The 26,398-nt window shown below is 43.1% G+C and overlaps 1 protein-coding gene across 5 annotated transcripts in view; it reads right to left on the reverse strand.

Moving 5' to 3' along the window:
- LOC118783166 (ubiquitin carboxyl-terminal hydrolase 2-like) overlaps positions 1 to 26,398 on the reverse strand; it is a 38,520-nt gene that overhangs the window by 5,217 nt on the left and 6,905 nt on the right. For 3 of the 5 annotated variants that reach the window (XM_036536885.1, XM_036536883.1, XM_036536884.1), the window contains 8 exons: positions 22,820 to 23,550; positions 2,936 to 2,986; positions 1,770 to 1,893; positions 1,527 to 1,638; positions 1,090 to 1,200; positions 776 to 840; positions 567 to 670; positions 167 to 247 (listed from right to left, as the gene is read on the reverse strand). In XM_036536885.1, coding sequence (XP_036392778.1) covers positions 167 to 247; positions 567 to 670; positions 776 to 840; positions 1,090 to 1,200; positions 1,527 to 1,638; positions 1,770 to 1,893; positions 2,936 to 2,986; positions 22,820 to 23,503 — 1,332 coding nt within the window. In that variant the 5' untranslated portion in view covers positions 23,504 to 23,550. Of the gene's footprint in view, positions 1 to 166; positions 248 to 566; positions 671 to 775; positions 841 to 1,089; positions 1,201 to 1,526; positions 1,639 to 1,769; positions 1,894 to 2,935; positions 2,987 to 22,819; positions 23,551 to 23,885; positions 23,949 to 24,296; positions 24,419 to 26,398 lie in introns of those variants that run through there. The other 2 variants (XM_036536887.1, XM_036536886.1) reach the window with 2 other exon arrangements.

The raw sequence follows: 26,398 nt of genomic DNA on the forward strand, positions 1-26,398 counted from the left end.
GCCTAAGAAAACCGATAAAATTTTGGTCTGTCTTCTAATGCTGCTCATTAGATCACTATGGATTCGTCCGAATTTAATGATGACATGAACACCATCCTTTGTGCACCCCAGGCTGTGTGTGGCTGGCTGTATGCAGCATGGAGCCGCTCTGAAAGGGGATCCTCACCGGCTTCTCATCCCCATCCAGCACATCCTCTTTGGTGAAGAGCCGCATACAGTCCATCAGGCTCACTTCCCCATAGCCTTTCTGCAGCACATAAAGGAAAACAGACTCAGTGGATCTATACCCCCCTGGGAAGAACTAATAAATATTTCAAGAAACAATTTCAAAAACACAAATGTCAAAGATATACAGTATATGTTGTGTGTGTGTGCATACACGTGTGTGTATAACTATTTATTTCTTTAATGATTTTTTTTAAACATTTTAATCTATTCCATAACAAAGCCTTTCATCAGAAACTGCTAACTAAATATTTACATTATGATTTCAGTAAAGTGTGGCCCTAGTCTGTTTAGGACAGACAGTATTGCTGTGCCTGTGAGCATGTGGGAGGGGTACAGACCTTTGCGATGGGCAGGGAGAGGTCCCAGAAGGGGTCGAACACTGTGGAGCAGTATCTGCACTCACTGCACGTCAGGGAGCTCTTCAGCTGGCCCACGAACAGGTCTGCGGCGAGAGAGGGGTACCTGAGCACAGCCTCACACGCACCCACTCCTGTGTGATTCAAATTCAGAGGTGCTCCTGCCTCAGCTGGCAGGGCAGAGGTCTTACCCACTATCCTGCTGTCTTCTCTCTCCAGGTATTTATTCCACATTTTTTTCCCTTTCTCGTCATCCCTGCGGGAGGGAGGGACAGACATGAGCGTTTATGTTAACTCAAAGCCCTGCGCTCATACACCTGCTGCGTCACACCTGCTAGCTCTCAGCTCCCACTGGCTTTCTGCATGTCGTCACGGCTGCTGCGTGCTGCTCACCTGGGCACACTGCCCCTTTCCTGCACCTCCCCTGCACCCTGACCTTCACCGGCCCGAACGCCAGCAGCACAGAAAATGTTACAAAGCAGCGCAAGCACAGGCTTATACTCACGGTAAGTGATCGAAGTCTTCCATGTGACCTCGGGGCCGGACCGTTACCCGATTCACCTCGTTGTGCAGTCCGTCGAGCAGGAAGCGCAGAAACTCCTGAGCGTCCTGTTGGCTGAATCAGAGGCGGTTTATATATACAGCTGTATGGAGATTGGCTCAGGCTGTCGGTCACTGTAACAACCTCGAGTCGTTGCACAAAAATGGATTCAGTTCTCTCATCATGTAATAAAAGGCTCACATGGTTTTAGGTAAAACATCATTTTGAAGAATGTGCTTCCTAAGATTTTTTGACCTGATACACACTTATAAAACATAAAATTGGGTGAGAATTCTGCAAGGCGATATTGTCGGATGAGAATTATGGAAGTGGATATGGAAGGGGATATTGCAGGATGGGAATTCTGGAAGGGGATATTGTCGGTTGAGAGTTGCGCTTACTTGTAGCCCACAAATCTGGGGGCGTACTTCTGGATCTGAGTTTTAAACTCAGAGGGGCTGACCGCCTCACTGCCTGACGACGTCCACAGTGTCTGTATGAGCTTGGCAAACTCTGGAGGGAGCAAATATCAGAACCCAGGTAAGGTACGCAGAATAGGACTACTGCAGTGCTGTACTGTAAAAAGTACAGCACTGTAAAATGGCATTGTATCAGAGGTGTGCCTCCTCTGCTGCCTCTCTCACCTTCCATGAGTGCGGTGTTGGTGCGGCTGTTGTTATTAAGGTCTCGGCGATGGGAGTTGTGGAGACAGTAGTCGCGCAGGTCCCGAGTGTTGCTCAGACACTGAATGATGGAGTTCATGAAGCACTGGAGAGATAAGGACACACACCAAGGTAAAAAAGCCATGTCATAGGCAGCCACACATATCTGAAATGCCTCCCTGAAAAGAAAGCAAAACCCACAACAAAGCGATATCATAGTCATTGGTCCAGAGTTCAACTGAACTCCCGTCAAGGATTGTGTATACTGTGTAATGATTTATTTTTGGACTCTCTCTACGGTTGCTTGGGGACAGATACCTTCCTACATGTTTTACAGCAAAAATAAAATAGAAATTACAATTGCAAAGAGCAAAAGGAATGTAAAGCCAATATTAAAGTTCTCTGAAAAAATTGCTGCTGTAATCTAACTGTAGGACTCTGCCTAAAATGGCGCTCTGTATGTTTTGTAGACTGACTGCAATCTTTTTAGAAGGCTTTACCCATATAAAGGGGGTGAGATCTCTCACAAACACCACATTCATTTAACTGCATTTGGACAAAATAGATTTGCTGTGAAAGTATGACAAGCTGTCACGGAACCATGAACTGCAAAAAATACTTTTCTAACATAAGAAAAGTAAAACCTAGTGCACTTTTCTAAGATTATATTTACAAGATCATTTATCTTAATGAACAAGATTAACATCTACAAGCGTTCCTTCCTAAGGAAAAAGGAGAGCTATAGCTTCTTAAAATAGAAGAACCTCTTGATGAAAAAGGGGGCATATAAGAAGGCATTTGTAATCACCTCATAAAAATCACCGTAGTTCTGGGGTTTAAGATATTCTTAAAATGACAAAACATTTGCCTTCAGGTGGATCAGGCAGTTAAAATGCAGGCTGACTCCCTATTGCCCAGGTTCTCCAGACTATGAGCAGGAGCCCACCAGTGGAGTGAACTGGCTTCACCCCACCAGGGATAGGGGTGAGTAGACCGGGCAGCCCGGCCCAAGTCCCCCTGTCGCAGTGGGTGGCATGCGTGCTTACTTGGCGACTGCGCTCATTACAGTCCACGTTTGTGTGTGGAGGTTTTCAGATTGTGGGGGTTGTGTGGTGGGTGAATGCCCCGTTCCCACCCTGCATACTCACAGTGTTTCCCAGGTTCCGCAGGCCCACCAGCCCCTGGCCACTCTTCGAGTTCTGCAAAGAAAAAGCAGGGGAGAGCCATCTGTAACAGTGCAAGCCTGAGGAAAACTCATTCCGTGCTCTACACAAACAGTAGCACAAGACCATCATCACTTTATAGAGCTCATCAGAACTCATTTAGCTCATTCACAGCTACAACAAACAAGGGTTTCATGCCCTGGAGACTGTCACTGACGACTGAAGGGGAAGCATTTACACGCTTAGAAACAAAGACGCCAAGATGGAACCTGACTTGTCATGGAATGGGTCTTAACACGTCAACGGAAAAGAGCCATGTTCTCATAAGCAGTGCCATACTATACTATCTGATGTTTCAACTGGAGAACTATGTTGAGATGAGCTGGAATGCGGAACGGTGGTGAGAATTTCTCTCACGCACACAGATGTCATGGATTATGTCGTCATGGTTTTATATGATTACATCAGTTACATAAGATTACATAAGGATGAATAAACAGAGACACACTGGACTGTGAACAGAATAACAGCATATGTGCAGTATACGAACGTAACTGTGTCAGTCTTGCTGTTTTCGTCCTGATTACAGAATATTAATAAATGCAGTCTGCATCTTTTGAGGGTTACTAAATATGAATCCAGGAAACTCTCCAATCTGTAAGTTACCTTAGCCTGCTTTGGGACATGACTGATATTTCTGAGTGGACGCAGAAAGTGTGGCTTCGGTAATTTCGCAAGAGACACAAGGCGAATGGGAAAAGAGCGAGTAACAAATATGCAGCCTTCCTGTAGACGGGCCAGAAACCTGACACAGGGCCATCCACCGGGATGATGCACTAAAAGGCTCTGACGAAGCAGTGGAAAAGACACCCGAGCCATCCCCAGACTGGAACCCAATCTGTTAATGAGCTGACCCACATGCTCTTCAATAACCCTCACCTTTACACTAGGCTACGAAAACATTATGACCACTGTATTGTCAACAACAGGAGTGACCGCAATGGGCAGAAATGTGAGGCTTTGGTGCTGTGATACTAGGGAGCGGAGCAGGACAGAAAATGTGTTGTGGTTCTGTAGAGCCAGTTACGTGATCAAACTTGGAAGAGTCCTAGCATTTTATAGTATTATATAAGCACTTGCCATCTGTCAGCCTTCTTCACAGAAGAAAAGGCAACTGCTTAATTAACCATGGATTATCATAACTCTAAACCCTGCTTTCCCCAAACTGCTCTGCAAAATTAAGAGATTTACAACCCCAGAGCTACAGGGATGGACAGATTCCTGCTTCTGGTGCAGTGTAGGCTCAATCTTCGGAGCGTCTTGTTTCTTGCGTTTGACACCTTCTGTCATGTGGTGACATGGCTTCCTCAACTCCACTTCTTCCAGTGGACGTTGGCATGCCACCTCAGGCATTTTTCAAGACTGGCCCCGTCAAATGCTTAGCGCCCCGGTGAGTAATAAGGTTGCTGCCTGAAATAGCACCCGTTGGTAGGGGCGTCCTCCCATTGGCTTCCCTTGCCTCGCTGACGTCACTGATACCGATGCGGCTGTGGCAGCGGCCATGTTGACAGCCTCCTCAGCCTCTCCCAGGCAGCTCTATTTTTACAGACACTTGAAAGCAGATCGTATGCAGACACTCCCCCCTCCCCCCCACAAACGTATGATAAATGCAGATGTCCACACTGCCATCTCTAACGCACAATCTCAGGACAAACAGAGCAACCAACACCGTCACCCACCCCTGCTTAATCACAAAAGATGCGCAAATCAAGGAGTAAGATGTAGTGATCCTATACAATCATCTCCATCCCTTTTCTGTCGTGAGAGGAATCATGTTCTTTTCATTCAAAGGGGGCAGTAAAGTGGCTCTTAAAGGGATAAACTCAAGGAGAAGCTGCTCAGGTGGGCAAACTAATCAAACTAATAAGTTTCTCAGCTTTGTGTTGGCAATCAATTTAGTGCACACTTGGTACGACACGTCAGTCACTGTCTCTGGGTTTAATTTTCAAATGCTTATTGAGTTTCTTCACAGAATTGATACTTCTTAAGCTCCAGTATGAAATATAGCACATATTTAAAATAATATTAATTACTGGTTATTGGATACTGCATACCTATACATAGCCCTGAAAGACAGAACATTTAAAATAAACCCAATAATCAAGGAGGTATCTTTGCATCACCGACGAGCTTTCTCTGATCTGGCTTTAATAACCTAAAAAGGTATTCAATTCATGGAATATAAGGAAATCTGTAAATCATAAATGAATACATTATCTTATAAAACACATACACGTAATACATGAGAAACGTAAACACAGGAAAAGTTTCTGGTTGGTCATTCAAAACTTTCCAACCATGTAGGGCCGACTTACTTGATGTGTGCTACCTGCATCCAACAGCACTCCTTACCTGGAGTTCGCTATTTAATACTTTGAAACAGTTTCTTAAAGAGAACTTAATTTCAAGCTCATGTACATATTTATCTCACAGTCATCATTTAATAACTACGCTTTCACAGAATGGTCCCAGGTGGCCTTTAAATATAATTTCTTAGTCAATCTATTACTGTGCAGTTCTATGAAACATGTTAATGAATGCCCTCTGCATCTTTTTCACAGAGCTATGACAGACTTGTGTAACCATTTTTCAGAAGTAGGAACCTACTTTTAATCATTACATTGCAGCTGATCACCCTGACAGGAAGCTAACAGCACTTGCTTTGTTAAGTACAGTACATATCAACCCCAAGGCCTCTGACTAGCCAAGACCACAGATTCTAGGGGACTAAATACGCCTCTTACATTACAAGACACTGAGTCTGAGACAGGAGAACAAGAGTACACACTTTGGAAGGAGGTAAACAACCATTGTTCTGTCCTCATCTTCACAGCATAGTGCAAATGGAAAATGGGTTAATAGGTGGTAAAGTCTTAATCCATGGATGGTTAACACTCTATAAACAACAGTTCTCACTCAGAAGGAGATGGCACGCTCCTTGTTAATGTGTTAATGGAAACTGTCAAAACCCAGCCTCTTTGATACACTGAATTACACTGATTCCCTGAATCAATAAAAATGTGTCACAAAAACACAAGAGAGCAACTGAAATGCAGAAAAAATCCAGGCATCCCTCCATGTCAACACCAAGGCTTACCAAGTCTACTTAAAGATATTGCTACTTCTGATCTACACATGCTTCTAACACATTCTAGATGCCACTTCAAAGCATTTGCACATCCCAAGAGAGTCAAGTCAGTGTCTTCCATTTAAGAAATGAAACATTAATATTTAAAAAATGCAATCTGTCGTCATAATGTGTAGATCTCTCTCTCTTTGATTTTGAAAAAGCTGTCCATAAATGTTACGTCTCTGGAAATATAAAGACATGGTTACAGTACATTTTGCTCCATCAGTGCTTTCTAAAATATTAAGACTGATACAGTGGCAACTAATGCCAAAGCATTCCAACATCAATTTAAAATATCTGAAAAATGATCGGCCTGAGATGAGTGTATGCATTCATTATTAGCTGCGCTCTATAAGCTTTAAAATGACATAAAATGTATTTTAAGGTACTGATATATAACCAAATCAATCTAAGATGAGGAGTACACACTCAATGGGTGCTTTTTTCTAGCCTCAGACATTTGTGTTCAACCTTTGCTCTGGTGATTTTTCTGGAACATCCTTCACAGGGTGCAATATGCACATGACATGCACAGACATCAGCTGCAGAACAGCAAACGTTATCTGGGCCAGCAGCTGTTGGCAGCTGCTTTTACAGGTGTTCTTGTCCTTTTCCTATGTACGAAATGTTGCGTCAATAAGGGCTTCCTAATTCTGTATTATGTAATGGAATGCCTTGGTTAAGTGTGGTTAAGTAACTGAGACTTGGATTAGTGCCTAAGATCACCCACGCTGTGACAAGTCAGGTAGGGTGGAGAGGCCTGCATAATCACATTTGTTTAATGAGACTGCATGACGCGGACATCGCAGGTCTGACTCTGTGTTGCTCAGTCAGCACAATTCTCTCACAGTTTACTTTTTAATCAAATTAAAAATCAATTTCGTGCTTTTTTTATATGTTATAATGGCAAGAGTTTTATCCTGCTGTCCACCCTCTCTCTGCAAGGTGTAGGATTGTATGCAGAGGTATAATGGGATAAAGGGTAAATCCAGGTGCTGAAACTGCTGTAAGCGTCTCATCTGACTTGAGTTCTGTTCAATGTCAGACTTTATTAAGCCCAGCATGCACTCGGCTGGCACACCCAGGGTCAAAATCTTTCAAAAAACACCTCAAAACAGAATTCTACAGCTACACTGTTTCAGTGTCTCATCGTTCACAGAACAGTGAAAGATTCGACGTGAACTGCCCATTATCTAATGGGTTGACTTTAGGAAGTCACTTCAGTTCATTTCCAGGGAGTGTCAACATGGAAAATCCAGCTCTTTGTGGTCTTCCCAGCAGCTACATGTCTCAGTGTATCAAATATGTGAAGGGCAAAAGAGGGAATACCAGTGGTATCTCTGTTATCATGCTGTTCTGTTTGTCTAGTCCCAGAGAAGGTTTTCACACAACAAGCAAGGAGAAAACCATATTTACACAACATGTGTCTAGAACTCGGTGAACTTAAACTCAGATGACTCAGAGGACCTGAATCGAGTCTCAATTTTTTTATTCTTCCTATTTTTTGCACACAGAAGTCTGAGTCACTAATGGCTACGGTGAGGCCGCAGAACTGCTAGAACAATCGCGGCATTTCCAGAAGTCACCGGGGCGCCTGGCTCACAAGGTCGCGTCTCTATGTGGTGCAATCCGGCTCCCACGGGAGGGAGGAGTGTATGGAGGCAGTGTGCTCGCTGAGCTCCACCTTAGTCTGTGGAATGCAGAATAGTGATTAGCTGGCGCAGATCTTCGCTGAGAGCGGGAGAACAGCTTGTCCTGATCTTCCTGCGCCTCGTCTCTCTCGCACGCAGCCGGAGGACCTCGGAGCAGATGCTTCCCCCTGTTCTCCCGCTACTGCGCCGCCAGTCAGACGGCCGGCGCATGACAGCGCTTGAGAGCGAGGGGTGCACAGAGATGCTGAAGGGGGCCACTGTGGACAGGGACTGAGCGCCCAGCGGCTGTAGCGCTCTCTCCGCGTTAGCAGCGGGAGGGGAGCGGAGCGGGCGGGCTTTAGCACATTTGGATTTCACTGAAACGGGATGCCGAGGTCTCGTGTTACCTGTGATTCACGGAAGGAGTGAACTGGCAGGGAGGTAAACCTGAATACCTGATGTCAAAGCCACCGGACCCTTTTTAGACCAAAAACAACCTGAGTGCAAATGGGGGAGAGCTGGAGATTTGGTCACAAACAACAAGGCTTCTTTCTTCAGATATCAGCAGAGGCAAATTTATATTGTAAATGCCAAGGGAAAGAGTTAGAAGTAACCATAAAAACAGTAACAGCAAATTGCAGAAATGTTGCTATACAATTATAAATTACAGCCCCCTTTAGCTCCTGGCCTCAGATTATTCTAGAAATTACAATTTCAAATGTAGGAAAGAGAAATTCTTACATCTCAGCAGGTTCACTGGCTGTTCAATGCAGCATTTTATCTAATGCACTGCGTATGCCATCACCGAGATAGTGCACATTTGGCATTTGTGCACATATGGAATGTGTTAACTGAATATTTCTAGAACATTCACTTACATGGGTCTTTTCCTGATAACAAATCTGTTAAAAACAAAAACAGACTTGTCACTTTAAGGGTCAGTGGTGTTGTTTATAACAACTATGAATGAAAAATAGGTCTATTTATTATGTACATATGTATGTACTGTGTGCCTCATATTTCTAGTCAAGGGATGATAGGTAAAAAATTCCTACAAAAGCAAATATGGAAGCCCTCTCCCTACTGTGTCATTCACACAGGACTGCCACTCAGTTCAGACTGACAATCTCCATGACTTCTCAATGACCTTTCAAATATAAATAAAACATATGTGAATATAAAGATTGTGAACGATTATTTCTGTACATGAAATAGTCAAATTCAACTACAACTGCGACTTGAAGATGGAAGTGTGAGGACTACTTTTTGAGAAAGAGTACCTGCATATTCTCCTGACAGCAAATACCAGCCACCAATCACACCTGCCTAATTGACCACTTCTCTCACTGACTCTAGTAAGTGTATGCGCCACATGGCATCATGTCAGGATTTCTTGTGAAGTTCCTTCTATAGTTACGAATCCAACACCAATGCATATTTCCCATCCACTTTCATAGACATGGTGCTCTGGAGCAAGTTACATGACACCTACACAGATAACGTCTACAGGCGGTTCATGGGAGCTGTTCAGATGACTAAGTTAAGTTTTCCCAGTCTGTCAGATCATGAGCATCCAGATTAGGCTAGTGATTTCCAGTCACTGAATTGTTCCATGTTGTAATATTCAGTGAATATATTTCAAAGCTATGGTAAGGAGGAGCTTATCATAAAGGCAAGGCTTGTGGAATAAGAAGGTAATATGACCTCACAGAAAGAAGACTGTCCTAACAGGTCTTGGTGATCCGAGGTTGAGCTAAAACTGACCTTTGCTTGAAAGAACCAGACGCAACTGGGCTCGGACACGTCTGATAATGACTCAGTTATCAAAGGCAGATAACTGTGGGTCTAAGAATAACTTTTTCTCCCATTCAGTGAACAAGTAGTCGTGTGTGTGACCAGCAACGGAACAGAATGCATGTGACCAATTACAGTCTGCTGTGAGACTTTACTCCGAGACCTCGGGAGCAGAGGGGAGAAAGAAGCGGCACCTTGGGCTACAAACTCCATCAGCACGTGTCCGAGTTAGGAGACATTCCTCGCTGTTCCATTAGACCAGAGGGCAGTGAAACTGGGGCATACAGCAGGAATTAAAGCATCAGCAGCCAGCAGAGCAGAGAGTGATGTCAATGTACACTGCATAATGCCCTGGTCTCAGCCTCTTTTATATAACTAATAAGTAGCTCACATCTTCACACCCAACTCCAAATCATATAGAATATTTGTTTACCAATAACAAGGGTATGTTAAAAATGTACAGCAGATCAGGTAATAAGGACTCACTCATGTCATCAATAAGCCTGTGATGAAAATGTGCTCTTCAATCTTAATGGCAATCCAGAAATGGTTCAGCACCTACGTGAACACAGTGAAACCAACTCCATGTTCTGGATGACAATGCAGGGGAAAAGTCCACTGAGCAGAGCACAGCTGGCATAGGCTAATCAACAGCACTCAGAGCAGATTTGGAAGAGTGGACTGCAATCTACTGCACAGCACAGGCAGCTGCACACAAATAAGCGCACTTGTCACAAGTGAAGGCACACAGTCTTCATATGTCCAGCTACACTACAGCAATCACTTCCATTAATTCTTTTCAAATGAGAAAACCAACAGTGCCCACTCATCCAGAGGCCACTGGCAACATCTTTATGCAAAAATACTGCAATAACAGCAAATCACATCCAAGGCAGATGGTCATTAACAGACACACTCAAGCCACCTTCTGCCCTGTCAACTTGTTTACTTTAACCTAATCAGATGCATTGGCTGTCTTTAACAAGAGTATGTTCTCTCCAGCAAATCTACTACCATATCCACAACGAATATATTTTTGCATTGATTCACCCAGAGTAACAAAACCATGAAGAAAAGTTGTTGTTAGTTATTCACGACATAGAACTTTATGTGATAGAATTACATCGTTAACATAGCATATAGCCTTATCGCTAAATAGATCAAAATAATACTATCAGGACAACTGCCGGCTATGTTAGTGAGATTAATTCCAGTTTATATAACTAGTGACCTGCAAAATGTTGATCCTTTACAGAGGCTTAGTCCCACCGCGTACTGTTGGATATTGAATGCAATAATGTATCATGACACAGCCACTGTTTGGTCCCCTACTATGAAAATGACCTCCCTGCGGATGCACAAACACACACACACACACCATGACATAAAAGCATGCATTTATTTTATAGTTGGCTGGCTAAATACTGTTACTCCATGAGAAGGTACACCTTGCAAACACAGGTATATAACGTCGCTAGTGCGCAGTGAAGCACAGCCGCCTGTAGCCGCGCTTACCTTAGCTTGGTTTATGAGGAGCCCCACTAGCGTGGACACCCACACCGACCCCGACACGGCAGAGCTCTTCCGCAAGTCCTGCTTCAGGAACGGGAACGCCGTGGCGGGAGGGTCCTCCGGGACGGTCACCGTGTATGACTGTCGCATGCTGGGCATGGTAACGGAATCTGATTTATGTATTTAAATAGTAATAGTAGTACTTGCGGATATATAGCGAAAAGTTTGTCGGTAGCCAGACTATGTATTCGTTTTCCCGGTGCTCTTCGAAGCCTGCCTCTGACTTGCCTTGCACACTTCAGACTGAATGTTATCAGTATCTTTGCTAGTTTTTTCGCGATTTTTCCATCTGACACAAAGCTATTCCTTATTATAACTGGCTATATATCTTATATAGCAACACAAATATAATCTGGAATTCGATTTCTCGTTCGCTCTCTGGTGGATTCAGTTCTTCCGCTACAAACGATACTGTGAAACAGGAAGATTAATTAAATCTCAACCGAAGCGCAAAGGAATCCATACAGACGTACGAGATAAGGAGGCGTTTTTCTTAAACGATGTTATACTCAAAGTCTTAAAGCTGCACAGTAGCCTACACGCATTTAAAGCCCATACCCCTCTAGTGTTCTAGCAATCTCTAAATGTGACAGAAGCGTCCAATGGTGGCCCCTTTTCATTCTCCTACACTGCGCTCCCGCCCCTTCGGCTTACTACAGACGTCAGGCGGTGCGCTTTACGCTTCCCAGGAGTCAAACACACAGCATGAAAAGAGGACGAGTCTCCGACACGAAGGTACAAAAACTAACAATGCCTCTTCCTTACAGCTACAGAAGCATGTAGGTTGGCTCATGCAGTTGTTTTATTGGTTTAAAATATTTGCACTCATTCTCAATGCACTGTATATGCAAAGAAATTGATTATTTCTCTTCCTGTGCTTACTTCAGTGACAGCTAAGATTCTGTTTTTTTTTTTTTTTTTACCTATTTAACCCGTTAAGACTATAATTCCTGTAATATATGAATATTTCCAATACATGTATGCGTGAACCACTGAACACAGAGTATTTTTCCAGGTACCTGATGAATAGTATACCTGCGTTAGTGACAATTCGATTATACACACACAGTATGCAACCATTAACGATATCCTTCCATTACTTAAAATAGATTTAAAAGTCCTTCATTAACAAAAAGAAACATACAAATCCATTAAGTGAGTGAAATGACCACAACAATACGAATAAAGACAAATATTGGAAAGCAGATTAAATAAAATCAAACAACACTTAACATCTTTTCAAAACATTAAAAAACAGTGCTATTTTCAAAACAGCACGCCCCGCACTAGTCAACGGAACAAATAACACCTCCTATCGCCAAACCTTTAATACATCTACTGCTGTTTATATAGTCGTAAAAATCAAATCGTAGACGCATCATAGCAGCAATCGTCCATTTAGAATTGCCTTCCTTGGCAACATCATACAATTTACCGACAGTTGTTTAAAAGAGAAGAACCGTTTACAAATGCCATTTACAACTGCAGAATATGACAACAATCTCTAAAATCAAGCTTATAATGTCAAAAAACAAAACGGATGATCATGTAAATAACTTTAAAAAGGAAAAACGTGCCCTCCTTATATTCAGTCGCCAACATCCCTTCCTCATTCACGTCACGAAGAATGCCTCCAATGGTCAATAATTTTAGATCATTTCAGTGCTGCTTGTCAAAAAATCAAGAGATTGTCTGGCTACTTTTAACATTTTACACTGTCAAGACAGTACCACACCCCTGACCTGAGTCCTAGCCTTAAAAACTCCTAAAAAATCCTGTGAGAAGCTTCCTTAAAATGAAGCCTACCACAGTGAACACCCACAAAAGACACAGACCCTTCAGTTTTAATCAGACACTGACATCTGCCAAAACCAGTCATAATGAACATGTAGCACATGCTCAACTCTGCAACAATATGGACACACTTCTGACATGCCCTTTTTGAACCAATTTTTTGGAAGGCATACTGTTTTGCAGTAACTTCCAGAAGAGCTCACAATGATCTCTTATTATGTATCTTTCTGTGGCTAAACCAAATGACCACCAATTAATGACAGCAACTGTAAATAGCAAGCATTTTGCCTGATGCCTTGGCATCTATTATTAGATTAGATTACTAATTATTAGATTATTAGATTAGATTACTAATTTCCTATCCTACATATGCATTACAAGAATTACTTTGGAGAAGCACAAGAAATGCTATGGACAACATGTGCATGGGTCTAGGGGAACTGTTTACTGTATTTTAAGCGGTGCTCTCACTAACACCTATCACACAAGGCAGGCAATGGATACATTCTGGCTGTATCATTCAATTTATATTCTACAAATGGAAAACTAAAACAGCATGAGTCAGTCCTAAATAAAAAGGGTTTAACAAATATTGTTGTCTCTGCAGTTCTATGGCTTTAACACACTTGCCTAGTATATTACAAGATAGCCGTGTATTGCTACAAGGGATCTTAGGTGTTTACTGTTTAAGTAATTGAATACTGTTTATGAATCATCTGTTTGTTTTTTCTGTGAAAGAAGTAGGTGGAGGTTAGGGCTACATTATGTAATTGTGTAAATACTGACAAAAGCAACAAGAAGCTGGCTAATTGATATCAATGCATTAAACAATGTTATAAAACAATCACTTTCAGTAATATTTTCAATACCAGGCAATAGGTAAGATGTTGACTTAGCTCTTAGCTTTGCAATATTCTGGTGCTGGAGTACTTAGCACAACAGATTTGAAGACTGCTGAATAACCATAATAATGTAATAGTATACCCTCAAGGTCACATCTGACTTTTGTTTGTTGCCTAATTATGTATCCCATTTGTGATAAAGCATTTTACGTCAGCAACCGAAATCCCAAATGACAGGCTAAATTCTGCTTACCAAACCATGTTATCTGATGTTTCAGTAGATTTAGGCCTACTTAAGGGAAATAGCTGTAGGTTCAATCCATATTGAAACCAATTCCAATTGTCCTGAGTCCTGACAAAAGTATATATTACGTTTTGGAATATGAAGAGAATGATTCAGAGGATTAATTTTAACTACTGACAGGTAAAGCCAGTACCTACAAGGATAGACACATGGTTCAATGAATTTTATGAAAATACCCATTTCATTATGAAGGGCTACTATATTTTCCATTTTATTTGAAAATATTTAAAGTATAAGATGTACTGATTACATAAATGTCTAAGATAAAAGTTTTGTATATACCGCAACACTGAATGAAACCCATTTTTGGGTTTGATTTGGCACCTGAGTTCCTAATGCCTAACAAGGATGAAACATCAGTCTGTCTGTGTTTTCATTTCTTTGAATGTGATCACTTTAATGAACTGCTTCAGATGCTGTGTGCACCTTACTTTCGGATATTAGTCTTAGCCACTAAAAACAGAATCTTCAGTTGGGGTGAGTGCCATTTATTGCATAGGTTTCTGTGTGCCATTTATGTCCAGTACTTTCTGAAAGGTGTTTCAAATATATTGGTCAGCTTTAAAGATTTTAAAATAAAAATGCAACAATGACAAAGAAAGAAAGATTCAGAGCTTTCCAAAAACCTTGAACTATCAAGCTATTAGCTCTTTAGAAAAAGTGGATATTACAGAATACAGAGTATATAAATGACCACATGGTTGACCCTGGTCTTTGTAGCATAGAGTCAATGGCTGATTAAAATATACAGCATTCTCAATTCATTTAGGTGAATTTACATGGGAAATGCACTTTTCACAGTTTGGATAGGTAAATATTATGTAATTAAATGTAATTATGAAAATTTCCTTGTCACTTCAAAAGCATTCATATAAAACATGCCATGGACCATGTCATACCTCAGTATGGCTACTGTACTTGTAATTATACATTACATACAATCAGAATGTTTAAATGTCATGTACATACACACACACATTTGAATGAAACGTTGCTGTGTATTGAAGACAACCGTCTTTGATAATGTCTTCCAAAGTGTTCATAGAGTCATCACAGATACAGAGCCTTGCAAAAGTATTCAGACCCTTGACCAATTCTCACATTGTTCCTGAATTACAAATAATACATTGGAATTTAATTCAGTGTGAACACAAACAAAATTAGTTATTTTATTTATATTTGACATTTGTTTATGTGACATTTGAGTGCCATTTGTTGCAAGGCGCTGTAATCGATGGTGTCTTTTGTGTGGAGTCTAATAACAGCACTCTACCGGAGTAAAACTAAACTTGGAAATTTTATGCTACCTTGATGTTTTTCTTCATATGGGAGTGTTCATTCGTAAATGCTGATCACGACTTTTTGGGCTGGTTAGGTGATAACTGACCATCTGCACACTGGCTGGCATATGCTATCAGCTTACAGCAGTGTGTGTGTTTATCTACTCAGCAAGCATTATCTACTCAGCTCAGTTAGCTACATATCACATTAAGAATCTTTCAATTACCTGGAAACTGAAAAACTCCTTAGCTTGGCTAAATGTTTGAAAGCCTTTTTATATGCATGTTGTTTCAAACAGGTTTGTTTTACAAAATGTACAGCACATCAGATCAGAGCTAGACTTTAAAAATGGAAAACAATTTGTTCAACTGACTGCCGCAAGAAATTCTGTGTAACAGTGGCACATTCACATGCTCCAAAGGATGTTTGTCTTTCTACAACTGAGCACGTAGTGTTTGACTGGCAGAAAAAGGCAAAAGCCACAAAGTGAGTTCATGTTGCATCTTCTCACTCACATGTTTCATCTTACATCTGTAATTACATCTAAAGATTCTCTGTGGCCTTTTGTGGGGATCAGTAGCATCAAGTGGTTGCACAAAGGAGCTAAGAAAAGGCACATTTAACTGGTTGCTGGTACAGACAATTATATAGGAGCTTGGTGACCTAACTGCAAAGCATAAGTGCAACCCCTACCCCCAAAAATATAAAAACAGAAAGAAGACAGCAACAATCGCTACTAATCTCTACCATATTATTGGAGATTCATTCTGTACTTTTTCACGGTTGTTTTTGCACCAGCTGAGCTTAACACAGCCTACAACACAGTGTAGCACCTTCAATCTGCAATCTGTCTCTGGCAGGGGCAGACCTACTTAAGTCCTTCCTGTTGGAGACTGATGCCTCTGAATAGGGCCTCAGTGCCGTGTTGTCAGGTGTCACTGAAGAGCGAGAACTTCCAGTGCTGTTCATCAGTTGTAAGCTGGAACTGTGTGAACAGATGTGCTGTGATAGAGAGGGAATGTCCTGCACTGAAATATGCTTTCACCTCTCTGTCCCTCTGCCTCATGCTGATGAGTGGTCGCACTGCGCTCAAATGGATGGCCACAGCAAAAGAATCAAAAGAAACCTGCGTGACTCAATGCTTCCTGTCCCTGCAGCCCTACTCTTACACCACTCAGCATCGGGGTCTGCATACAGATGCCACAGATGCACACTGTCTCACTGCTGTGGCTGTGGGCTTCAGCCACTGCCTTCCCTGGGTGGGAGTTAAGGGAGGGGGGCCTGTAGCAGGTGGGCAGGTGTGCCCTGCGGCCACAGAACAGCCCTCTCCCCTCCTGCTCTCCTCCAACACACTGTTGGACCAGATCAGTAGGATAGTGTGCGGTGTGGGAGCTGTCCGGTGCTGAACGGGTGAGACAACTGCTGCCAATTACACAATCACACAGGTATCTCCCTTCAGGTGCTAACAAGAGGAGGCGTAAAAGAGCGAGGCCCTGTCTGTGCAGGGAAAAGTGCCAAAGTGAGACTTCTCATGACACAGGCCTCTCCTCTCTTGGGTTTATACACAGACAGTGACACCAGCCCGAGGCAACATCCATGACCTGGCGGGATCTGGACAGGACCTCCTCAAAGAGACTGCTCCCTCTCTATTGAAACCTGACCACCAGTGGATTGTGAGGAGAATTTAATAGACTTATCAGTACTGAACAATTCCAGAAACCCTGGATCAGCCGGTTGACCTGCATGTGTACACACGGGGGAAAAAAGGGTAATCACCTTTTTAAAGTCATTCACTGAGTTCTCCCCTTCTCACCATGCTCCAAGCACACATCACATGCTCACACCCTCTGCACTGTGGCACGTCCACACTGTCAGATGGTTAGGGCAGCTGACTCTCTAGAACGGAAAAATTTGCCCTTGATCAATGCGAATTAATTACTGTGAACTGCTCCAATACAAATCCATGGATATTAATGGGCTACAAAATATGTCAGATATGGAAGTGATAGCACTGATAAGCCTGCCTTGCTACTGGGACTGAATCTGACCTAGAGGTCAGCAATCTTGCTCTCACCCAGATGCAGAGCGGCTTTTACACAAACACATTAATGGGTATGAAATATTTGACCATATTTGACTTGTTCCAATCCCAGCTGTACAAGTTTAGACAAGTTGGAAGTGGAGCATTCCAAAAACAGGGTCTGTAACTGTAATCCTCCGGCACCACAACCTCCAGCAAAGGAAACACTTTACCTCCCGCCAAATCATTGCCGAGGAGGAGAGAAACACCTTCTACGGGCAACCGTGAACACACCCCAATTCGTATATAGCCAGACACGAGCTTAGAATCGAGGTAAATGGTATGTAAGGGGACTGACACACAGCCCAGCTCGATACCACGCACCAACACATGCGACCCACAAAGTGATGCCTCCGAGAAAGGAAGCACACTGTCGAGAATAAAAGATTGCGCCGTACCAGTGTCTCTCAGCACAGTAACAGGTTTTTGGTCTTTTCTATCATTACTATAAGAAACAAAACCTTTCCCCAAGAATGGGCTATAACCAGTATCGCACCCTTCCGCGACGGGTGGGACAGATACCGGTGGCACAGCGCAAGAGCGGGAGCAGACACACGAACTCCATACGTCCAAGGACGTAACACCTCTCTTTTCAGACACGTGATCTCCACTTTACATACCTGTCATGTAGGGAGAAAGAACTAAAATCTGACAGAGGATGATAACTGAAGTCAATCTGACTTCAATATAGAATTTTTTCTCAATGTTATGAGGTAACTTAAGTAAATATGAGAATGTAAAACTAATGATATACCTTAAATTTTCTTTTTGTGGCTAAAAGTGACAAATGCATCAAAGCTATAAACAGCAGTGGAAATTTCTTTTGTAAAGCTGAGCATCAACAGCACTGATCAAATAACCCATATTCATATACTGTCTTATTTAGCAATGGTATGGTACAGTGTACCTGCAGCTAGAAATGGACAGGACTTTGAAGCTTGTACCACGACTAAAAGGGTTGGCTTTTTCCTCTATACCTCATGTTCACCGATTATACTGCTACAGATGGGGATGGAAATCAGGTTAACCCAAGAGGTAACATCTTAACCCTCTGTATTTTCCTACCAGCAGTGAATACAGTGTGATGCAAGAGGTAGTGATAGAGTGGGCCCTGTCTCACAAGCAAACAGAAACTGTTTCACTCAATTAATTTAGCTGGAAATCCATGTCTGGGCTTTTGGGCTACTGAGTTGTATATGTGGCATCACCCAGATGTATAAAAGGATACAATCTGGGCTCAGAATGGGGGACTTCCACACAGTTTTATGGGTACTTAAAACAATTCTTTGTGGAAAAAGCCTGTAGCTTGCTAATCATTTACAAAATTGGGTTTTGATAGCACATGATAATAATTCTGATTTTTTAATTTAATGTAAAAATAACACAAATAAAATCTTGTTAATACACAGGTAAAAAAGAATTCTTCACAGACAAATACTGAGAGAGGTCATTAACACAAGAAACTATACATTAACACACTGTTTCTCCTATTTAGACAGGGCAGCCCATTAAACTGACACTAAAATGAGTGGATAATTACCAAACAAAACATTTTCCAAACAACTGCGGAACTTTTTTAAACTGGCTTATGTTTTTCTTTATCAGATGAAGCTGAAGGCAATTGCGCAAGTCTTGTGTTCTATGCGCAGCACCATGAGAGATTAACAGCAGGAGCATGTGAGGTAGTTTGGAAGGGGGCTGCTGGACTGGGTTTCACTGGAGCTGAGGTGAAAATGAGAGAGAGAGCACCATGTACCCAGCGGTCCTGGAACCACGGCTGTGTACACAACAAAGATTTCAGGAACAGATGCCATCACCAGCCCATGGATATGTGTGTGTGTTTGAAGAGGCAACGCCACCCTCAGGAGCCGAAGAGCTACACAGTAAGGCAGAAGAGTATAAAGTATGCAGTATGCAGAGAGCCACAAAAAGTGTAGGACAAAGAACTATTTAAAAGTTTGAACTGAGATCAAAAACAGTACAGTGAGAGTAAACTAATCAAAGTATAATACTTATTTCCTTTTCAGATTTCCTTGAAAAAGCATGCTGCAGTAAAGTAATGAGTTGGGCTTTTTGGAAATAAGTGAAACTTGGTTAGTATCAAGCTTGTAGATGAAACCAAATACAAGAAATGTAACCAACCTAACCCACTGTACTGAAATATGTAAACGCAACAGACATGTAATAATGCAATAAAAATGATTCATATGTGTATTTACATATTAACAGGATTAGACAAAACATTTGTGTATGTGGCAGTACTCTGGGCAAGCACTGGGCAAGTACTGATGTCAAAATGAAGCCAAGTTACATTAAACTATTTGGGCCACATTACCTCACACAAACTGCACAAGCACTGTTCCAAAACTACAAAAGAATGTTTCCTAAATTCTTTTGTGTAACTTGGCCCTGTTTATTTCCATCTTATCATCCGCTATAAAAAATGCTGCAGTACATAGTTCACATGTCACTTATCAAGACAGCCAGCTAGCTGGCAGAAAATAAAATGATAAAGCTTGCTAGCAAAAGCGATCCAATCTGAACATAAGTCGCATCCTCGCTGGGTTTCAAACTCAGTCAATTGTCAAGCTTTTTAACTGGCTAACAAGTTCAGAGTTCAGTAGATTTTCAACATTCTGTGTAGCTGTAACAAGCCAACTAGCTAACAAGCTATGTTACTGGATGAAAGTATAATTCGCAATCTTGTTAGTTTTTTAAATACAATATTATCTAGTGTATTTACTCTCTTATAATAAAAAACACCACAGTCAGCTATTAATTTCACTAAATGGAGTAATTGCTATCTGTTTCACAAGGAATCTGGTAACATGAGTCCCAAAACACTGACCCTATAGCATTTTCATCTCAGATTATTACAAATTTTTACAGCGCATCCAAACCTGGAGAGCTTTCAAGGTTTCAAAGGTCAGAACTCACCCTGATGTCTGTACTTTCTGGGTAATGAAAACTCACAATATTTTTGAAAAAAGTTCAAACCAATCGGAATGGTTATTTCATAAGGTGGGATTTACATTGACCACCTCTTGAACTGCCTCATGCTAAAATTCCTAGCATTTAAAAATTCACAGGTTGCCATTACTGCCCCTTCAAACTATTCCATCCCTTATTTAGCACTTCTGTGTTAAACATGATTTTTAAGGAAATATTCATTACTAAAATTCCATGTTTTGACCACTCACTTTACTTTGCATTTTCCCACCTTTTACACCCTACTTTTAGTAGTCTCCAGTTACACACTAAGCTCATCAACCACAACAGCCACTGAACCATGGGCAGTGCCAGACAAGGCTTTTGCAATTCTCCGTTACTAAAGCACACCTACCTCAACAATTTTTCACACTACAAATTCCACTGTTCACCACAGGACAAATGCCGTCAGAGGATTAGCACATCCGTCTGATGCTATCTGAGCTACTCACAGGTGCTGATGTGAGTCACAAGGTGCCAGGAGTGGAGAGACAAGGGAACCCTGGCCAACCTACCCACTCTTATCCCCATTTGGAATGAAGCCCATTTGCTCTGTTAATGTGGGCTTCTGGTCAGTGTCAGCAAATGAGAGGGCTGGGATCAACCTGGGACATGGAGCTCAGTTTGTGCTCAAGGTGAACACCTTAACCACTGAGCTACTTAGCAGCCCTTTTGACCACAAACTATATCTCGGGTCAAACACACAGTTTAAGACACCATTTGACAAGTTTCAACTAATGTTCATAAAACTGAGTAATCTACCTAGCAAGCAATAGCAATATAGCTTGGGTCATTGTCACAATGTTCACAACTGATCATTTCAATCACCAGACCTCAATCCAATCAAACATTCATAATAAGAACTCAAGAGAGCAGTTTACTAATGAAAGCCAAAAGATCTAAAGAACACTAAAAAACTCTGCCAGGAGGATTGGACAAAAATCCAACCTAGGATGTGCCAGAACCTCATAAAACTCTGCAGAAACCATATTGTAAGTATAGTCTACTCCAGAGGAGGATATACAAAAAACCAGCTACAGGGGTGTGAATATATGTAGCCCTCATGTTTTCTAAATAAAAATGTATTATTTAGGAACAATATGACTTTGCACTGTGTACTGGTATTAAGATTTAAGTGTAATATTTAAAAATAGCAGAAAAAAGTCCAGTATGATCATTGTTTTCTCTTACAGCATGTTCCTATTTGTTCCTATTTAGTCAGTGGTAGGATTAATATGGAGGGCACTGTATATCCACCCAGGCCTGCTGTAAATCAGTTCCTGTTTGAATTGAGAAGGGAAATGAGTGACAGGCACTTTATACCATAAAAAAAACTTCATGCATTGGATGCACAGTATTCTAAACTGCAATAAATCCCACAAATAAGGTGACATGACACCCTCTATGGGTGGCTGAGAATGATGGCTGGGCGTGTAATTGATTTCATTCACTCTTTACACAGACGTGCCGCTCCGGCAGGTCTCATTACTCTGCTCACATCAAGATGAAACACTAGAAGTCCAATCACTGGGCCACCTTCCTCACTGACCCCAAGACCTTCATTCATCAATCAGTTGCTTTGGGCAAGTCCTCTTTGGGAAATGACAACATACGCCAGGGAACCCCAATCAGTTATTACACAAGGAGCAGTCCTCACCCTGGAAGCCATGCATGAAATCTGCAGTTTTCATATTAATCATATTCACTACAGAAATGCACTTATGTGCTATGTTATGCTATAGTTTAGCTTCTATATAGAGGATACCTAGCCTTGTACAATAACAGTACATCTTATTCGCTGCTCTGCTCTGCTGCTGTTTGGCAGTCAGGTTGTCGATGATCATTTGCGGGCTTTCCATTTTCAAATGCCATTTGACGCGGCCATACTTTCAACACATGGAGTGTAAACAGTTCTTGCATAAACCTTCAACAAACCAAAAAGCCTGTCATGATATTCTTTTTATCTTATGTCTCCTACAACTGATGTACTTTCAGCCGCATATTCAACTATTTTGAAGTGACTGCTTCAGTTCTCCAACAAATATGCCTATCGTCACACAACTGTTGACAGGACATGCCTTCTGCTCTGTTTATGAAAATAAACTATAGCCTAATGCCCTCTCATGGTACAAAACTGTGCTGCCTCCTATCCTCCACTAATAACACCTGGTCAGAAAAGACTAGGGCCTTGGCTACAAAACGCTCTCTGCTCAGGAAATACAGTTAATGCCTCACCTGCCGACATAATCATTTCTACAGTGTCACAGCACACTGCACATCTCCCCTCTCTCTTCGAGCCTGCTTTCAGGTGGCAAATGCACTGCCTGACACAAAAGTCCTAGTCTCCGTTAAGACAAAATCAGACGGCTGTGGCCACTTGGTTTCCTCCTTACCACGGTGTCTCGCGAGGGGGAGCTGGAGCGCCCGGTGCCGCCCCGGTCCCAGGAGGAGGTGAAGCGGCTGCTGCTGCTGCTGCTGAGGGCGTCCTGCGTGGAGCTGCGGGAGAGGCCGTAGCTGGAGCGGGCGCTGCTGTACGCCTCAGCCGCGTCGCTGGCCCGGCTCCGGTAGGACGTCTTCAGGCCGCCGCCGGAGGAGGAGTAGGAGGTGTCGCTGAGCCCCAGAGAGGCCAGGTCCCGCGTCAGGTCGGTCTGGCTCACCGACTTGCGGCGGCTGAGCGCCGCGGTGGACGCGGTGGGGGAGGCGGAGAGGTAGCTGGACTGGGCCGGGGAGTAGCTGTAGCTGGAGTAGCCCCCGGTGCCGCCCCCGCTCAGGCCCGAGCTGTAGCTCTTGGCCGGCGTGCGACTCAGGCTCTCGCTGCGCCGGCCGGCCAGCAGGTCGGTGCGCGGGATGGGCCGCCCCCGGTCCGGCTCCGACGACGTGCTGTAGTTGCGAACGCGGCTGGCGGACGAGCTCAGGTAGCCGGAGGAGGTGTAGCCGGAGGAGGCGGTTTTATAGGGGAGCTTGTCCCGCTCGCTGTAGGAGCCCAGCGTGGGCGCCAGGGAGGAGCTGTAGGAGCCATAGTGGCTGGTGTAGGAGGAGCCGGTGTAGCGCTTGGCAGTGGAGGAAGCGCGAGACATGCTGGACTCTCAGCTGCAGGAGATGCGATGGCACACCACATCGACTGCTGGAGAAGAAACAACAACACCAATCGATTTATTCCTCGGCACTGGCATGCTGCTAAAACGCTGCTAAAGTTCCCCCAGCTAAGATGTTTGATTCCATCCAAGTTACACACGTAATTTTTAACTGTAAAGAAATGGCAGTTGCCTTTCAACCTCTCATTATTTGAACTTCTTAAGCTGTTTGTAACAGAACCTGCACAGCCAAGCACCCTGCAGCAGAAGCCTGCCTCAGATCATGGAACACAGTGCTTCCTACCAGTACTCTGTTACAGGACCACAGAAGCTAAATACATGTTCCGAAAAGTACAGGAGTAGGACTATACAGAAATATATGTACCAGTATTTATAATATCTGATGGCTCACTGTTCTGCCTCCAGGTTTTCATAGTGTCTCTCCTGCCAGATACAGAAAGCTATTAAATAAGTGTCGCGTGCCCCCCCCACCCCCACCCCCCCAGCTTTCTGAACACATTACACGGCATCAGTGCTGCCTTTGGGTACGCAGCCTGAAACGGAACACTGAAGCACTGCATACAGAACAAGCATGGAAACATGACGTACATGAGCAAGGCATGCTTTTACACTGCTCAAACACTACACAAATGCTCAAACAATGTACTCAAAATAGCACCCTATTTCTGTTTCCACTTCTACAATATTAGCATGATGGTCTATACTATACTGAACAGTAGTGAGAAAAGTACCTTGATGTGAATTACAAGCATATCTTATTCTAAATTGAGTTTACCTGAAGGGTACTGTCATAGCACAAATAGTGCCGACCTGCTGCGTGTCTGTAATGGGAGAGACCCCAAAGTAGAACGCCGTGTTTAGGTGGCACAGTCCGTTCCTGCAGAGAGACCGGCTCTTGTTCGCCAGGCATCGCAGCGCCTGAATAAATAAAAGTATCTGGTGTTGTTGATCCGTGTTGGGTTCGGTGGGAGGGCTCCTATTTCTTTAATCTGGCTCTCTCTCTCTCTCCTCCTGTTCGACGCTGGCCACAGGGGCATTAATAATTCAGCTCACAGATCTGGAGTCGGCAGCGAGCTGGAGGCAGGCCAGGAGCGCGCCGCTCGGTGCGGGTCCCGACCGCGCAGACACAGCCGTGGCGCTGCGTCCTCTCGCCGGGCGTGCCAGACCATTTGTACTGAGGGAACGGGCGCGGCGGGGTCCCGCCGAAAAACCTCTAAGTCTGCACTGCTCCGCGGAGCAGGCCCCCGATGCGCGGCTGATAGGCAGAGATGGGGGGGTCTGACAGCACATGCATATTCAGCTTTGAGGGATAAGGAAACAAGGCCAGAGCAGAAGGCGACGGCCTCCTGTGTTACCACGAGAAAAGTGGCCAGGAGATTTAAAATGTAAAGTTATCTGCATTCAGACCTGTGAGGCAGACCTTTCAGTTTTCATCCAAAGTACTATTTCCAGTATTGGCATGATATTGGCATAACGCTAGTTTTTACTGTTTCTTTATTGAAAAGTCATCTGAACTACAGTTCAATATCCAAAATATAAGCAACATATTTTAAATATATAAATAACTGCATATATTAGAAAAGGAACTGACACTTTCACATGTGTTCCCTCACATTTCATTCTGGCCAGTATCATAAAATATAGGTCACTGTATATCCTATAACATAGGCACATATTTGCGAATAGGAAAGTGGCATTAACTCATATTTATTGTGATATATTCAACTGTGTGTTCATACTGTATTCTAAACACATTCCTCATGCTGTATTCCAAATTTCTGATTCTACCATGTAGTGACATATATAACTTATTCATTCAGGCACACTTTCTTAACCTCACGTTCTGTTTTCCTTCCTTTTATGAATCGAAAACTCCCTCCTCACAGATCAGTGAGCTCTGGGGAGAGTTTCTGGCTCCCCTCTCATTGCCATTAGAGGGTGTCATTGGCGAACTGCTGGGGAGCTATATGAAGGCAAAAATCTGCAAGAAGAGTTTGAAGGTCCAAGATTGCTTGCATACAACAGACCACTCCCTTCAGCTCGCTTTATCTTTGAGAGTAACAGTGGTTTCCATGACTACATACCAACAAGCTAAACACGCTCGTTTGTTACAAGCACGGACTGTCCCTAAATACAGCCACTGCGCCAGTGCAAGCTACTCCCGCTCAACGGCAAAAGTGCTTCACCAAGAAAACCTACCAAACAGTAGTTACAGTTAGCATGCATGCAAACACTGCGGTTGCCCATTGTTAACGATGGGTGAACTGCAGAACAAGCTCTGCCCATTCGTTAGAGTGAATACGGCAGTGCTTCCTCTCCACTTGTCACTCCTAGGTCACCCACAGTACACTGGACACTGGAGCCCTTTCCAGGCGCATGCTGAACTGTTTGCCCACAAAAGTATAAATCCAAAGTCCTTAACATGAGCAGCTTTTTCTCTTGTCACGACCAATAACAAAATCATTATTTGAATCAGAATTCAACACTCGCGTTGACTGAAAATGTAATTAACTTCATGCTGCACTCTACTCTGTTTAATGGTCTGGCCTATCCGTGGTTGAGGAGGACGGGGGTGACTCTGGCTGCAGAGTTGGCTCAGCGCAGTCTTCCTGAGAGGCGAAGGACGTCAATCTGAACTGTTGTCTCTGCGACCCAGTCAGGATGCTGCCTGCCCTAATGCATGTTTCAAGATGGCCGCGCTCTTGTAAGCAGATGCCTGACATTTCCAAAACAGACGCGAGGCCCCGCGTCTCAGCTGACACCCTACCCTGGTAGCTGAGTGTGACTGAGCGGCATAAGTCCACCACCAGAGACCAGAGTGTGAAACACAGACCACACAACATATGAGCTTCATCTATCATGGGCCCTGTAATGATA

Source organism: Megalops cyprinoides, chromosome 9 (assembly GCF_013368585.1).
Source record: "Megalops cyprinoides isolate fMegCyp1 chromosome 9, fMegCyp1.pri, whole genome shotgun sequence".
In the NCBI taxonomy this organism is placed as follows: domain Eukaryota; kingdom Metazoa; phylum Chordata; class Actinopteri; order Elopiformes; family Megalopidae; genus Megalops; species Megalops cyprinoides.